Source organism: Danaus plexippus, chromosome 19 (genome assembly GCF_018135715.1).
Source record: "Danaus plexippus chromosome 19, MEX_DaPlex, whole genome shotgun sequence".
Lineage (NCBI taxonomy): Eukaryota > Metazoa > Arthropoda > Insecta > Lepidoptera > Nymphalidae > Danaus > Danaus plexippus.
This window is the reverse complement of record NC_083549.1, coordinates 7,432,655-7,450,793: the sequence shown is the minus strand read 5'-3', so window position 1 is coordinate 7,450,793 and position 18,139 is coordinate 7,432,655. Positions and strand designations below refer to the sequence as shown.

The 18,139-nt window shown below is 30.6% G+C and overlaps 3 protein-coding genes across 3 annotated transcripts; 2 read left to right on the top strand and 1 right to left on the bottom strand.

Moving 5' to 3' along the window:
- Window positions 1-9,768: 9,768 nt before the first annotated feature.
- On the bottom strand, window positions 9,769-11,483 carry LOC116768115 (serum response factor-binding protein 1). Its single transcript, XM_032658759.2, has 3 exons — window positions 11,231-11,483; window positions 10,982-11,143; window positions 9,769-10,877 (listed from the first exon to the last, which is right to left on the bottom strand). Exons 1-3 carry the CDS (start codon window positions 11,267-11,269, stop codon window positions 9,795-9,797), a joined length of 1,284 nt encoding a protein of 427 aa, XP_032514650.2. The 5' UTR covers window positions 11,270-11,483; the 3' UTR covers window positions 9,769-9,794.
- A 349-nt stretch (window positions 11,484-11,832) lies between these two features.
- LOC116768135 (large ribosomal subunit protein eL36) lies at window positions 11,833-14,586 on the top strand. The gene is made up of 4 exons (XM_032658785.2): window positions 11,833-11,953; window positions 12,099-12,222; window positions 12,544-12,636; window positions 14,419-14,586. The coding sequence occupies exons 2-4, from the start codon at window positions 12,100-12,102 to the stop codon at window positions 14,566-14,568; spliced, it is 366 nt and encodes a 121-aa protein (XP_032514676.1). The 5' UTR covers window positions 11,833-11,953; window position 12,099; the 3' UTR covers window positions 14,569-14,586.
- A 1,076-nt stretch (window positions 14,587-15,662) lies between these two features.
- Window positions 15,663-16,646, top strand: LOC116768233 (piggyBac transposable element-derived protein 1-like). The gene has a single exon (XM_061523631.1). The coding sequence runs from the start codon at window positions 15,663-15,665 to the stop codon at window positions 16,644-16,646; it is 984 nt and encodes a 327-aa protein (XP_061379615.1).
- The last annotated feature ends 1,493 nt before the right edge of the window (window positions 16,647-18,139 follow it).

The window sequence follows — 18,139 nt, the reverse complement described above, 5'->3', positions numbered from 1 at the left end:
TATTCATAGTTAAACGCAAGAACATAGTAGTCATTCGTTTTAAATGATTTTTCAATATATATATTTATATATATTTCATGGTTTTCTTTTAGTTATTTCTTAATGTTTACTCATAATAGCTGAATCTTATACCATCGGTTAAAGAATTTAAATAACAAAACTAACAAACTAAACTTTCAAATTTCATAATAGAATTGTTGTTAACTCACTAACTTACAAGGGTGCGCATCAAACAAAACACAAACAGATTCTAGAATTTCATTGAAAAAACGTCGCAAATCGTTGTATATAAATGAAAACTAGTGTTAAGCGTATTGGAAATCCGTAATACAAACGCAGTGTAAGGTCTGCTGCACTAACACCCTTGATAACTATATAAATTTAAAATTCTATCGAAAAAATATTCATAATCCAACTCAATATTTGCTTTGTTCGTTTATGAAAATGTGCATATTCATAGAAAATTTATATTAAACGCCAAAAAATGTATGGTATAATTATTTTTTTTTTACAAACACGTCTATATATTGGTATTACGCGCTGGAAATTTTACTTGATACTAGTTATACATATAAATCTGTCTTTCATTTAAAATTTTCCCTCTGCTATAATCTAGCTCGGAATTTAGACACCTAAAGATGCTCTTCGTTGTGTAAGTGTGTGTGAAATATAATATTTTTTCGCGACTCGCCTATTAATATTTAAAACACGAACCTTTAAAGTAAAGCTGGAGCTGTGTTACACGTGTTTACACCCACAAACTTAATTTGGAACGTATACGAACGGAAAACTCTTCGTATTCTATGTGAATGCAAACTTGGAGTAAGAGTGTTTTATTATATTCAATATATTAATTCCGACTTTTTAAATTCAATAACAACTTACAACACATATATAGGACACGTTAATCTAGAAGTTTATTTCTGTAGCTACTAGATTATATTTTTTAAGTTTAAATTGTAAGTTATAGATAACTATAGAAAATTTTCTTTTAAACAATTTGTCATCAATTCTTTGTAACGAATCAATTGAATAATGTTGATGTAAGATTGATTTGAATGAGTTTATCTAAATTTCATAAGAAATAGTTCCATAGTAATATATATTTATATTGGTTTGTTCCTCGTGTGAGAACGGAGTTACAAAAACAAAAGACATCACCTAAGGGTAAACGCTAAAGTAGGAAAACGATTTATAAGTTTTTGCGAACCCTTTGACTGAATACATGAATATTAAGAGATCCTTTAGACGTTTATGTCTAAAGTTATCCGAGGTAAGTAATAACATATATATACAGGTTTATTATATACTATATTAAATATACAGGTATAATTTTTCGCCATATTCACGTATTTTGTGATATTCTTGTTGAATTTTACTAGTTCAAGAAAAATCTTCATCAAATATGGAACGGATAATTTCCACAAACTTGTATGTAATTACTTACCATTATTGCTTACGATTAAAAAAACAAAAATTCTGTAAAAAGTGAAATTGTGAATTGATTTAATACATAACTCATATGTTAATAGCAAAATTTTACGAAATACAATTCCTTTTCAATATTCGGTCACATTCTATAAATAAGAATTTAGCCTAGAGCTTTACTTTAATCTGACAATAATCAAAAGAATTACTTTTCAATCGTCACGACAATCTAATTTAGAAAATAACCAACCTTCAAGAATTAAATCAGATATAAAAAAAAAAAGTTATGAAACAGAAATATAAGTTGTTTGAACAAAACTATTACCATTTTTACATAATCAAAATTCAAAGCAGACGTCTAGCAGTAACATTTATTCCGCAAACTTCTGGCGCAAAGTAAAAAGATTTTCCGGGAAGTTAGAAATAAGGTTTCCTTCACACGAACTCGTATAATGATTTATTGGAATAGGCCCGAGTGCCTTTTAAACGTTACTGTAATGGAACTGAGAAAAAATCTATTCATTGTAACTTACAAATATTACTTTATTTTGTGATGCTGGCCACTAATGATTATATATTTAGATTTCCAAAATTATCGACCTAAAAAAGCTGAAGAGATTTTTAAATTATTTGGTTAAAATATTATTTAAATTCAAATTTTTTTGTAGATAACATCGGTTAACATGAAATAAAGAAAAAAAAATGTATGTATGTAACAAAGTTTTATTAACGACACCACCAAAAAGTATTATTATTCTTACGAAAGAGGTGACGGACCATTTTGACAAATTAAATGTCATTTAAGTGTCATATAACACCTAAAGGCCGCTTGAAGGCGTGATAATTAAAAGTTGAGTAAGTTATTGGGAAAAAAATATCTAAAATATACCAAACTTTTATAATTAAAAATAGCAACAAGTCAAAAATAAACAAATAATTAAAAATTCCTTAACAACGAGCGGTCAACTGAAAGGATTAAAACTTGGAAGAAATATAAAATCGAATCGAATTGTTATCTCCAAATGCTTATTCTAGTAGAATGCATACGAGTCTTTAACATTTAATGTTTGCATTTTTCATATATCAGTGAAGAGATTATTATCACTTATTACATACTTATATTGGTATCACACGCTCGCATTATATCTATTGTTGTTTGGTACGTCAATGTTCTTTTTATATAAAGCCAGTATCAGATAATCTTAAAGTTAAGTACAGTGTATTTCAAACCGAAACCCGACTACATTAACATCTAACATCTTTATTAAATTCATTGAAAATTGATAAAACAGAACGCAAAATTTCGCTTTAATGTTTTCAGTCACAAATGTGACGTTATTTATTAGCATTTCTTATTACAAACCCAAATTAAACATAAAGATTATACATATTCGTAATCACCGTTAAAAACCTTTATTTTAACACCCCGGTCAATGTTCTGTGAAAAATTTTAATAATGTTGCTTTTTTATCTCATTTTAAGCAGTCTTCATCGACTAAGATGAATGTTTTGATGGCATTGACATAAAAATATGACATCCGTGGAGACCTATAGTCTATGGTATGCCAAAGAAATTTACTTCTTTTTCAATTGAATAAATCTCACAAATCTCTTCAGTATATGGACGTTTATGTAAAACATACGCACATGTTACTTCGTGATTATCTGAGTTTTATATATTTCTTTTAATATTTTAATAATTGCTATTATATGAAGTCCTCTTTTTTAATAAACTTAAAGTTACTTGAGCGATACCATCAATGTTTTCCTAGCTCAACCGTAAAAACGACATAATTAATATGTATTTATAATTTACTTCTAAATATTTCTTTTTTTAAATATTTCATTAATTACTTTTAGTTGCATCGGTAATTGATAGCAAAACTGTTTAATAATCACAATAACTGATTCATATACAAACCGTTTTTTTAAAAGTACTTATCACAAGTGAATATGGAAAATTAACAAAAATATAATATTTAAAGCATTTATAACTACTACTAGAAAACATAAAAAATATTAAACATTTCATTAACATTCCCCAACTGCATGTACAATTTGAATATTCGTCTCAATTATTTCAATACATTAAAAAATATCAAACGTCTGAGGATACGTCAAAGTCATCTTGTAATGTCATTTATAATAAATGAGTACATATTACACAGCTCGGTGTAATTAATTTCAGGTGGAATTCCTAATTTCTCGTACGACATGCGGTGACCCTATTAATAACTTGCCACAGTACAGTTAATATACACGTGTAGAATTTAATATACCATTGATTTACACAACTAATATATTGATATTATGGTATGATTGATTTGCAACTATATTAGATCGTTTATTGGATCATTTGTTGTGAATTATAATTTTACAACACATTATTATTTAATGTTTTTGAACGAGCGTTTTGTTTAAATAAATAAAAAAACGTATCTTTATCACCGTTACAGCATGATATATATATATATTATTTTTATTATGACAGGACAACATTTTACCCTAATTTTAACTTTTTAGTTTTTTATATATTTATTACGTCTTGTATTAAGTCTTTATATTCCTGAATATGAATTTATTACACTATTGTTAATAGGAATATCATCTTTCATAGTAATATTCTCTGATGGAGAGGAAGGTATATGCAATCATAATTTGTACGTACATATCCGACTATGTTGATACCTCATACGCTTCCTTTATACTAAGAATTCTAGATCCAATCTGACATATATCAATTGATAATATTTTGATTAATTATGTATATGGTTTCAAGTAAAGTAATTTTAAAGTTATAATAAAAATCAGTGGTAAATTTTACGTATAATAACCCTGAAAAATCTTTTGACAATTATAAATTTGTGTGTTGCCATCAAGAAGTTAGTAAGATCATTGAGTCGTCTTTGTACCTGAACAAGATACAGTCTCCATACATTCTTCGGCTGGTTTTCTCTCGATTAAGTCAAGTTATTGCCAATATTATTTTATCACAAAAATGATTGATTATTGAAAGAATATTTTTGTGCTTGCACTCACATTAAACTAAGTTTTTCACTGTCAGGTGACTGTGAAAAATAAGTGGACGCTATTGTCTTAATTAATTTATTGTCAACTTGTGTTTCCAGCAAACCGGGGCGTAAGTTTCAAAGATGAAATCTCCAAAACAAAATGATAGGACCACTAATATATGGTTTCTTATATTAATTCCACGAGTTTTCTTAACATGCTTAAAGTTTTACACTTTAGTCAAGTAAAACCGAATGTAACCAATATAAATAAGTAAATAAATTCAATACACACAACGTAAACGTGTATTTGAATTGGAAATTCCTCAACAAACACATCATTTGAGATCAAAGCAATCAGTTCCCTATAACTTCAATTTCATATTGCCTTGCCAATTTTTTGGGCAAGTTGAGAATAATACTTTTATAAACGTGTTGCAAACAAATAAAAGAAAATTGATAGATGCTTGCTAATTAATGAACAATATATAATTAATTAATCTAGCAATAATTTAAAAGAACAAGATTGCGTGGAAAAATCAATAAGGAGAAATTTTATTTATAATGAATAATAGTAAATTTATCATAAATAAAATTTCACTGAAGTAATTAAATATTTTTTGCACAGATAAAATATGACTTAAATTGTTTATGAAAGAAGTGTAATGAATGTTCTAGAAAGGACCATCGAATACAGATTATTAAAATATCTATAATCTATAAACTAAATGTGTACAAAAATACAATATTAATGGCAGACGTCATGACCATGATCAGACCGCCATCAGAATCCGAATTCCATATCGATTTAACATATTAAACCCCATTCAAACCGCAGTTACGGAAACGATACGACAAGAACACGCACGGATAGCTACGAGAGCGTGCCTCATTGTGAAACAGAACTAAGAATTATTATACGAAAAACGACCTTATCATTAAGTTATAGGTTTGTTTTTAGTTTAACACAGAAATTTTCGAACGGACGCCACCGCATTGAGGAATAACTGAATTGTTACTTATCAAATGAAAAGCAATCCTATCATATAAAAATAGAGTTCTTTTTAGTGTAACCAAACTTTGGTCAAACCAATGCTGGACTGATGCGTTTCCGCTGAATGATATACAAGTAAATGAAATGGATATTCAAAATTCTTTTGCGGACTTAAATTTTTGATGAAATTCTACAAAATGCGAAATTAAAACAATAATATCTGCATGCAAACAAGATCATTAAAAACCGTAGCTGGCTCGAAAATCGCTGGTTTTAAATGGAAGTCAAACGTAATTTATACGACGGTTTTAATATAATGATATTATCAGATATTTTTAATAAGAAATTAAATATTTTATTATGAATTGATATATTTTCAAACCTTCTCCATGTAAGAAGAGGCCTTGGCTCAGCAGTGGGCTCCGATAGGCTGATGATGATGATGATGATTTTTTTGTGTATAATTGACCTTTGGAAGAGTTATACGTTACATGGAATATTTGAGTCTTATTTATAATGTTTATTTATTTCAAAATTCTTCCACAAAGATTATCATAACTAATATACGGCCCAACAATTTATAGCGTCCAATTTACCAAACAAACGAGGTGGAAATGCAATGACAAATGTCCATATTCGGCAATTTATAACAAGCAATTATCAAGATATTCCAACAACCATATGTTAGGTCAAATCTTAGTACAAAGTGGTTGAATACGTTAAATTCACACGTCCGGTATACAGACGTCAGTAATTTAACAGCAAACATAAATTGCATAGCGGAATGTTGAATGCAAGCCCTAATACAAGTTTGCATTTTCAAACCATATATCTACGTGCAGTATTATAGTTTTCTACACATCAATACCCGTGTTTTATCGTGTTTAGATTAATTTATAGATACAGGTAACTTTGAGCATATAGTAATATATCCAATGACTTTATCATCGGTGTTAAGGTAAAGAAAATTTTACTAATGGCAACAATTTTTGTCATTTTTATATGTGAACACTCATTACTGTGTTGGAACATGAAAATAGAGGAACATAAATGAATGTATTTCTTATTATCTTAACACAAATATTAATATCATTAATTTATCATTATTCATTGCATTTTGAAATAAAAATTTGAAAGAATATTCGTTTAACCGACAATTAGGAAATTTAGAAGGAGAGTTATAACGACGTAAGACTTTCGCGAGATTTCATTTAAATGAAACTAATATTTTTCGGATTACTACTACTAATACTACGCGTATTTTATTATTATAAAAAACTACATACTCCCGACGTTTCGGGTACTCTGCAGCAGCCAGCAACCGATCACGGGCAGACGAGATGCACAGGAGAGATATGTTTGTGATCTTCGTATTTGAGGTATTTAGAAGAACATTTTAAATTTAATCTTGGCAGTTGTCAATTAATTTAAAAATACGTTCTACCTCCATATGTCCTTTCTTAATTTTTTGGGCATAACATATGGCTGTGTTGTAAAGAATAAAACGAATGGTTTGATATAAATTTTCTTAACATTTATATATTTTGCCACATATATTTAATGTCTACATTATCAAAAAGCATCAAATTTCATCCAGTTCGATATACACACCCACATAATATATATCTTAATTATATATATTGTTTAAAAGGTTACATGAAAAATGTCGATCGATATTCAGATGTTGCTTACGTGCCAAAGACCGCAACAAATCCTTCAGTAAGAAATTTCTCCGTTGGATTATTCTTAAAATATATTTGGACATCAATCCTCATACGTAAGTGCATCGTTTTTCACAAGGAGTACAAGTTGTTAACTCTCCTCGTGATATATGTTTTAACCGACGGCAAAAGGGGTATATAGTGTAGGGGTATAAGGAGTATATAAAGTGCTTATTGCTTAAAAGTACAACGTATTATGAGCAGGTAAATTGTAGATCGATAGATACCTTGATAAGGCTAATTTAGTGGAATGTCAAATAATACGAGACATAAGAATTAAATTTGTCACAAAAGTAACTATTAATTTATTTTTTTTGATCACGTATATAATTGAGATTCGCCTAAGCATAATAAACCCAATGGCCACTTTTGACTCTTATTTTATAAATATAAACTAAATGAGAATTTTTGTTCTACAGCTTGAGCGAAATTTATGAATATCTAGCGCGAGTCCATGCATCAAGTAACTAAAAGATATTTTAAAAGATTCCTTGCAGTGCATTTTAAAAAGTACATTTAATCTGCGATGTGGGTTTGATTTTCATTGTACATGTGTGATTATTTTCAATATTGAGAATTCAAAGATAATAATTACCTAATTTACTTTTCACTGAAAAAGCCAAATTTATTTAACTCATACATTGTCTATGATTTACTTTAAAGCAATGATGCGAATAACAACCTATCTAAAAAAATAAAATAAAATTCTTAACGCCAATAAATCTATCTATGAATCGTAATAGTTGTTTCTTAATTAATATGGAAATGATGTCTTGACATAATCTGTCAATTTTATCTCATTTCGAATGTTATCACTTATCTTAGTCCGGTCGATCTAGACCAAAAAATTAGAGTGAAGGTGCATAAATTTACAACCAGCTGAAAATCGGTAAAATTGTTCATAACATAATTATACATTTAAGTTCCCTCCCTGTCATTCCCGTGCATAGAAATAGTTTTACTCGAGATCACAAATAAAAAAATAAGTTTTTCGTTATTTTCAGCTAAACAGAAAGTTTTATCATAAAAGTAATCCAGACAAAAATTGCGGATCATAAAATCATCAAACATAAGTGTATCAATAGGTACTCTTTTGATACGAACCACCTTTTTTGAAACAAGGATTAAACAAATCTAACATTTGTGAAAAGAAAAGTTTACTAGTGAAAATAAATTTGTAAAACAAACTAATAATGGTGCTACAATAGAGCAATTAAACTTGATAACTACAACTATTTGTGTTATTGAAGACTTAAGTCTTAGACTAACGTTCTTAATAGTATCACTCACCGCTCGAACGCCAAAAGGAAAAACTATTTTCTCAAAAACCAGAACAATGTCCACATCAATCAATGTATTTAGCAAAAAGTTTATGTACTTTTGTGGAGTTAAAAAAAAAGTACTATTTTTAACACAATAACCGGGTGTAAAACGAGTTTGGACAACTGCATTTTAGCGGTTTTATCAAATCAAAATCAGCAGTTTACAAAATATTTGAAAAACAACATAATGTTAAATGTGTCGAACTTTCGTAAAGATTAGGTCAACGAGAAGCTATCACCATTCGCGAAGGGCATTCGTTTTTTCTTTCTATCTACGGAGCTCCTAAAAAACTACCTGTCTAGATAAATATCGATGCGCATCCTTCATTAAAGATTTTAAAAGTAAAAACAAATGCAATCATCCTGTCTTCTCTAACCTTATTTGCTGCACGTTAACTTCTTATTCGGGTAGGTATATTGATGAGTTCGTGTGTTTTGTTTACCCACTAGACCCTAGCTACAGACAGGGGTTGGAATTCAGTTAACAATATATTAGTTAATTCAAACTCTACTCCCATTTGCGCGGGAAATACCTACAGCTGAATACAATTTTTTGCAACTACAAAAAGGAATGTAATGCTTTAAATTTAATTGCTAAAAAAATTGGACTGCTTTGTTTGTTTGTCTTAACATGTACAGATTGTCAAGGCCGGTCGTGCCTTGACGTGGAATCACCAACAACGGAGGTTTCTTTTGATTCCAACGAAGTGTTGTACGATACATCGGTATTATGGTTTTCACTTAGACCAGGGGTTCCAAAACTTATTTTGTTTACTGCCCAATTTGGGGATCAATTATTTTTAGCCCCCCCCCCCTTTTTACCTACTGGAAAACCCAATATAGGTTATCCTAGCCGAATGAAATTACAAGTCACAACCCAGATCTCTACACAAGGCCCCTTTTTCTGTGTCTCTTAACAGCCCCTTTAGGCCTGTAGCGCCCACAGTGTCGTTATCGTCCACTTCTGGCAAAAGCCGAGTTACACCCAGAAGAAGCAAAATAACAAAAAGAATTTGAACGTTACGAATCAGACAATTGAAGATCACCTTCACTTCATCACTTTTATCGCTTTTATTTGTTCTGTTTTGAAATGTTAAAATCTGTTTTAAAAAAATTACTGAACTTCAGATTGTTGTCAATTTATGCTCCTTTGAATGTCTACATTGATTGGACAATCTGTATTATGAAGCTCTGATTTGACAGGTTCACTTAAATGCAGAAATACATGTTTATCATAAAATACACTTTATCATAGTCATAACAACATAGAATAGGGATTAATAAAAAATCAGACATTATTTATAAAAATTTATTAATAGCATCAGCTTTCATCGAAAACAATTTTCTTACCCTGGAAAGGTAAAATAGACGATTGTTTCTTTTTGGCTTCCCATGACGGATGCAATTTTTCTGGTACATCACTTTCGTTATTATCATATTTTTTTCTTCTGTCAAATTTGTTACCATTTTGTCTAGAACTGTCTTTAGTTTTTTGTCTATTATCGGTTTTGCCACCAACAAAATTATTTTCACTACTGTCAATATCGTTATATCTGTCATTGTAGCTTTTTCTAACTTTAGGTTTAGGCACATGTCCAAACATTACAGCCCGTCTAAATTTCCTGTTCCCTTGCTTATGAACCTCCTTTATTTCGTCCGGCTGCCGCGGTTCAACAAGAGACATATAATTTTCTCCTGACGATGTTATGAAAAATGGATCAACAACTCTTGTAGCTTGTGAATGATCATCGTCAGATACTTTATGAAATTTCCTGTCCTGCAATTTTTTATTCAAATTCTTGTTCTTATTCTCTTTTGGTTTTTTTATTTTTTGCATATCTTTCTTATTAATATTTGTAATAACATCTGATTTATCTGACTGTTTTTGTATTGAGCTTTTGACTTGTGATAAATTACCATCTTTGGTGGTTTCATCATTCACTTCGGAGTCATCACTATTGCCGTTGATACTGTCCTTAGAGATGTCTTCCTCAGATAAATCACATTCAGCTTTGACTTCATCTGAATAGCCACCGGGATCACTACCTTCAGACATATTATCTGCTACATCATCATTGGATTGTACAATGGATTCTATACTGTCATTAGCAGCCTCCACATTCCATTCACCTTCAATATTTACTGCCTTATTTTTATCTTTCTTACTATTCTGCTTTTCCCGAGCTTCCTTTTTAAGTTTGAGCCTCTCCTGGCGCGACATGAATAAATCTTTAATGGACACATTTGAGAATTTCTCCCGTATTAGTTTGTATTTATCTTGCATGGCCTTATGCAACAATAGTCTTGCACACGCTTTGTCCTTATCCACTGGCTTGTTCATGTATTCATTGAGGGCACCTTTGTGAGTAACTATGAACTGTGCTATATCTCTCGGTTTGATTTTCTGTAATGAAACATAACCTAAGTAAGTAATTAAACCACTAATCTATTAGTAAGTACTTTTTAAATGACCCATAAACTTAATTTTATCTGTGGCGTTTCAAATACCTTAAGAATCAAAACTTCTTTCACAGCAGACTCGGCTTTTCTCTTTAACTTTTCCTTTGCTTCATCTGGAGCCTTCTTCTCTACCAATTGTTTTGCTTTTCTCGTTAACTTGTGTATTGTCTGAGTTTTTGCTTGATTTAAATTCTTTTTTAGCAATATTATCTGTAATTTATGAAATATAATCAAAGTATGAGAGATTTTAGATAACTATGAATTTTAATTGAACATTTAAAAATACTATAAACATACCTCATTATTAAATGCTTGTTTGACCGCACCAACTTCCATTTTTCATACAGAAATCAAGATTTCCTTCATTTAATACTTAATTTTAGGGTTATAATGTATACTACAAAACTACAGCTTTATATTTTTTCTAGATAAATAACAGTAATCGTTTCAAAATTATTTTGATACTTATTTAGTCTTATGTAATAAATGAAAACATTTAAAATAATCGCAACCATTTGCGCATGGCATATTTTAAATAAATAAAATTTAAAGTTTTGACATTTAGTTTGTGAATCGTGAGTATTGTCAATAGTAAGTCCCAGTAGACTTTATGGTATACTAATATAAGTCACATTTTTGTGTTTCTTAGTTAATTGGATATAACAAACAAAACTTCCAATAGATCTCTAACCTTCCTAATAATGGCAAATATAAATTATATTTTAAAATTTTATCTTCTATAACTATTAACATTTAAAATATATATGTAATTGTTCTAATTATTCCTAATTCTTATGTACCTAATTATAATCCAAACAATAAATAGACACCAAAAAATATTTTATGTTTTAAAGAGGTATCGAATTTTTAATCACATTTGGTCCATTAATATTTTTATACCTCTTTTGAAGAAATAATATTTTGAATCTACAATTATAGCTTACCTGTTACAGAGGCTTGTAAACTGTCAATTGTCAAAAGCTTTGTCAGTTCTTTTAGAAATAACTGTCAATCCGGAAAGTACGTAAAATAATTTTTAACTCAAAATTATCATTATAATCCTTAAAAACTTTTCTTTTATTGTGAGATATTTTGTGTAGAAACAAGTATATGTGTGCTGAACCGGAATTATTTTCATTTTAGAACGTGTTTTTGTGCATTTCAGCATGGCACCCCGGTTTGAGATCGCAGTTGGTCTGCGAAAAGGCCACAAAACCACCAAAATATCTGCTGGCAAAAAAGGTATCACAGACAAAGCCATCAGAATCAGACCCGCAAGACTAAAGGGTGTAAGTATCATATACAAAAATGTTATACGGTCACAATGCTCTTCGAGTTATATTCAATATTTATTTTATAATGTAACCTAGAAATACTAAATATCTAAGTCTCTATAACTTATTTCCAACAAACATTCTTTAAATCTAACATTTACATTGATCGAGTGACTGAATAAACAATATAAAACACAATTCTTTGTTAAGTAATGTCAAATTATATATAGCGTTTCTAACGTTATCTGCTAAATCGTTGTATCATTGACTATAATACGTCGACTGAAGAAACTCTGTATTCTGTTCGTGATTAATTTTTGTATTTTAAATTTCCAGCTTCAAACAAAGCACTCCAAGTTCGTCCGCGACCTGGTCAGAGAAGTCGTTGGTCATGCTCCTTACGAGAAGAGAGCTATGGAGTTGCTTAAGGTCTGTTTTAATTCATACATTACATCTTGACCCTAGATTAATACTTAAATCAAATCAAAGAGCTGTTTTACATATCATAAACACTTCATATATAGCAATATTTCTCATGATGCATTGCTTTATAATACATATAATACAATACATTTGCATTAAAATTTTATTACTAAATACGATCATACGGATTTCCAAAATACTATTAACAATTAATTATAGGGACAATAACAACTGAACTGATGTTTTTATGATAAAATTATATCATACAAGATTTTTTTTACCCCCAATGGCTCTAAACTATCTCATCGGAAACAAGTGAAATTATTGTGGGTTAGTTGTTATTGATGTGGCCTTTGTTTGTTCCGACCTGCACGTTATACTCTGCCAGTGTCATGCACAATTGAGGCACAGAACAATATTAGGTGTCTTTTTGCATTTGATGTAATCTTTAATGAAAATTTCAATTTAATTTTTAACTAACTACCTTTACAGTCTTCTGACAGAAACTTAGCGATTGTTATTTTTATATAACACTTAAAAATCTCATATCCATTGATTTAAAAAACAACAATAATTGGTTTATAAAATGATCAAATTCAATTTATTTGTCGCAGTTTTGAATAAATAGGAACCTTTTAAATTATTTACACACTTAATGTCATAACATGGTCCCGTGGGCGGGGCATGTCTATGTTATCCTGATCCATGCTCAAATTTATTGTATATGCTCAATATTATTAAATTAAATTGATTTGCTATTTTTTGGTTGAAATCCATCAATACATAAATTTGCATATATCCATATATATATTTTACTATAATAAAATATATATTATATACTTAACTAGTTTTTGCCCGCGACTTTGTCCACGTCGATTTCGCCATTAGCAACATATGTATAGCTGACTGGCTGAACTCTATTCCACCCTAGAGGCCATAAATAACCAGATATTGGAATTCATTCAGGTTTTTTCTTCTTTTTGATTTAACAGGATTAAATATCCTATGTCCATCTCCTGGTTCTAAGCTATCTCCCCACCAATTTTCAACAATATACCAACAGCCGTTCTTGAGTTATAAGTAGTGTACCTAACACAACTTCCCTTTATATATATAGGTTTTAATCCAAAAAGATGCATAAATTATAAAATACACACAGAACTTAATTTTAAAGAAATTATTTTGTTTAATAGAGAATACACTTATTACTGGAGCTTAAAAATTAGATTTTTTACATATAATAATACAAAGAGTAATGCTTATATTAAACATATGAGTAAGATCTATAGATATTATTATTTCTCGTATTCAGAACAATCTGTCTATCATTGTTTAAGAATCAAAAAAATTTAATTATTACCATCTGGCTTTTAGTTTTAATGCTTTCTTTAATAAACCGAAAACACAAAAAATATATAGTATTTGTAGTTTATATTTTATATATCTGTATGTCTGCAACATTATAGCTCTCGAAAGTCATCAAACAATCTCAATGCATTTGTCATAAGAAGCCGCTTTATTTCTGTTAAGCTCTTCACATGTGCCAGTATAACGAATAAAGTGTAATTTTTTAACTATATTTAGGATATTTTCATGTTATTAGAATTTTTTTTTTAATAATTTTGGTCTTTCAACGTTAATATCATACGTGACCGTTACATAAGTGTAACATTGATTCATTCATTCATTAATTTTGCTTCAATTAAAAATATGCCGTCAAATAATTCATTAAAATGGATAACAGCTCATACAAACAAGGAAATAAAATGTTCAAATTGTTTATAATAGGTATCGAAGGACAAGCGCGCTCTCAAGTTCTTGAAGCGTCGCCTCGGTACACACATCCGGGCTAAGAGGAAGCGTGAGGAGATGAGCAACGTTTTGGTACAGATGAGGAAGGCCGCTGCACAGGCCCATCACGCCACACACGCCCATTAATAAATATATTATACTATATATATGAAGTTTTAATTAATTACTAGCTTTCGCCCGCGACTTCGTCTGCGTTAGTTTCAGAATTAGGAATGCATGACCGGGCGAACTCTGTTCCTCCAGAAAGGCAGTAAATACGAAGATTTTGGATTTAATCTACTTTTTTTTTTATTGGATGAGTTGGATGGCCTTTTCCTAGTTCTAAGCTATCTCTCCACGAAGTTTCAGCCAAATCAGTGCAGCAGTACTTGAATTATAAATAGTTACACTATTATATATTTATAACTTAAGGACTAACACGACTCTTTTTATATATAGAGATTATTACAAGTAGTGCTTAGATTATTTTTATGGAGCTTGTGATTAATTGTAATTTTGTAATGGCAACATTTAAGTATCAACTCGTTTTTGAAAACTAAATACTGGCTTCAGCCATTTTGTAAGACATTACTGGGAGACGATAAACATTCAGAATCAAGTTTGAAACTGTACTTCGAAGTTCAAAAAATATTACTTGTATGGTATATTTTGGAAGCCGAAGAAGCAGCACCCCAGAGTAGATCACAAGGGATTTCTAAACGACCTCTGGTTTGGCGAAAACGGAATCTTGTTACTGCTGAAGACAGCCTTATTTTTGGGGGAGAAACTCGGATACCGGAAGCATTGATGTCTTGTAACACGCCGTATGATTTTTTTTCATTTTATTTTACATCAGATCTAAAAAAGCAAATTGTAGAACAAAGTAACTTATACGCAGTCCAGAAACAAATCTCCAATCCTGAAGTTATAAATGAAAATATTCTAAATAAATTCCTAGGCTTTCTGATTTACACCTCAGTTATAAAATTTCCAAACACCAGGACTTACTGGAGTGAAAAATTTGGTTATGATCACATAAAAAATACTATGCCGCTAAAAAAGTTTGAAAAAATAAGATCCACTCTCCATTTTGCCGACGATACGCTATGCTTGCCCAAAGATCATCCAGACTATGACAGGCTATTCAAAAAAGACCTCTTGAGGAAACGCTCAACTGCCCGTTTGGGAAGGTTCCCTTAGACCAAAGGCTTTCCATAGACGAGCAGATGTGTGCAACCAAAATGAGCCATTACATAAAGCAATACATGCCCAATAAACCCCACAAGTGGGGGTTTAAATTATATCTCATCTGCAGTCTACAAGGATATGCTCATAGATTTGAGGTTTACAGTGGAGGGGGCTCCAAAAATAACATCTTACCAGGTGAGCCAGATTTGGGAGAGTCTGGCAATACAGTCATCAGGATAGCTAGAATGGTACCACGCAATGTGAATCACATTATATACTTCGATAACTTCTATACTTCTGTGCCTCTCGTCACCTATTTAGCTAAGGAAGGAATTTTCTCACTGGGAACAGTAAGAGTAAACCGATTGAGAAACTGCAAATTGCCTGAAAAAAACACTATAATGAAAAAGAACGTACCCAGAGGATTCTATGAGGAAAACGTGGCGACTGTGGATGGTATTGACGTAAGTGCTGTTGTGTGGAAAGATAACAAGCCCGTTAACCTTCTTTCCACTTACGTAGGAGCAGAACCAGCAACCACAGTCACACGCTTTGATAAATCGAAGAAAGAGAGAGTTGCTATTCCATGCCCCAAAGTAATCAAGGAGTACAATGCCCGCATGGGAGGCGTGGACTTATTAGACTCATTTATAGGTCCTTATCACATCACAATGAAGAGCCGCAAGTGGACGATGTGCTTATTTTATCATTTCCTGGACCTCGCAGTTATAAATTCATGGGTTATGTTCAAGAAGGTAAATAATATGAAAGGAAATGATCAACTTCTCAATTTGGGTACATTCAGGCTAGAACTTGCTGAAACCCTCTGCAAATTGGGTCTACCTGCAAATGGCGCTAAAGGTGGTCGACCTAGTGGGAGCACAATACAAAGAGAACTTGTAATGAAGAAGTTCTGTGGACCAGCTCAAGCAATTCCTTTGAAAGACGTCAGATTGGATCAGACATGTCATTGGGCAGTTTGGCTGGATAAAGCAGCAGAGGTGCAAATTCCCGAAATGTTCAGGCTTTACATTTAAAATGTGCCAAAAATGTCGTGTATCTTTATGTGATACGAAAAAAAGCAATTGTTTTTATAAATATCATAATGAAGAATAAATAAATACATTTCAAAAACAATATCCACTCTTATTTTATCCATACTTGCAAAACATCAATGAATGCGCAATGTAGTTTATAAACAACACTCACATTATTGCAAAAAAAGTATAGTAAATTCATGTCTAGATTTTTTTACTCATATTTCCTAGACAGTAATACACATCTTTTACACAAATATAATTTTTTTAAACGTGAAAAAAAAATCACCCATTTAAGGGTTAAGTTTGCGGAAATTAAAAAATATTCTTTAATTGGTACTACATAAATTAAAGACTTATCAGAGATTGGATAATTTAGGAAATATCCTATTCTGCTGTTATCCATATTTACATACTATCTTTACAATTGTAAATGGTACATATTAAGTTGCAAAGTATGTATCTCACTCACTTTATCTTATAAAAGAAATGAATGAGAAACCTTTAACAATACAAGGTCATAATATGTTATAATACCAATACTTTTAGTATTATGTACACCTGTGTATAAAAAACTGAATATTTTTTGTATCGGTCACTGTCGCAAGAATATTTAGAATTAAACAATCAACAAGGCATGTTCAAAGAAATCGTAGTATAACTTTATATAAGAGTGTGGGATATGTTTATATATTTAAAGTCATAAGGAAGAGGTATGTTGAAACCTACGTACAATATTTAAATCATCGAACGAAACAAATACCGCAGAATTAAGAGGAGTGACAATATAAAACCAACGCGTCTATTATATGCCAGATGTTATCACTACCCTACATTCTCGGTAAGCTGTAACGCGACATGTGATAGATGAACATAGAATTTTATGCTGCCAAGTTTCACTTCAATGTATGTATTATTAAATAAATTCAATTATAAAGTGATATATATATACGTTGAATACTAAAAATTTAGTATTAAAGTCTGTTTATATTTTTTACAGTATATGAAAAAAAAAACCTGAAAACTGAATATTTCAGCATGGGATCACAATATTTAGAGTTTCAGAAATATGTTAGTTCACCAGACGTAGCGACAACCTGCTCTATTACCTATGTGAAGGGAGTTACTGATAGAATGGGCAACATCTAAAAAATGTTTTTAATTAAAAATATTCATTAACCGCTCCAAAAGTGAAGAAGAAAGTAATGATGACAATGTGTGCCATAACCTGTCACAAACAAAGCCGTGGTTAGGCTCAATATTTTGAGGAAATAAAACAAAAATACACGCTCGGCCAAGAGAAACAGTGAACTACCCAAACATTTATATCCCTTTTAACATACCACAAGTCCTCGCTCGTGAATACATACTTATAAAGATTTATTCGTGATATTATTGAAATGAAAATACAACTTCATTTCAATAAAGAAGATAACTCTCAATCATCTTAAACCCGAGAGCGCCTATTCAAAAATATAAAATTCTATAACTAT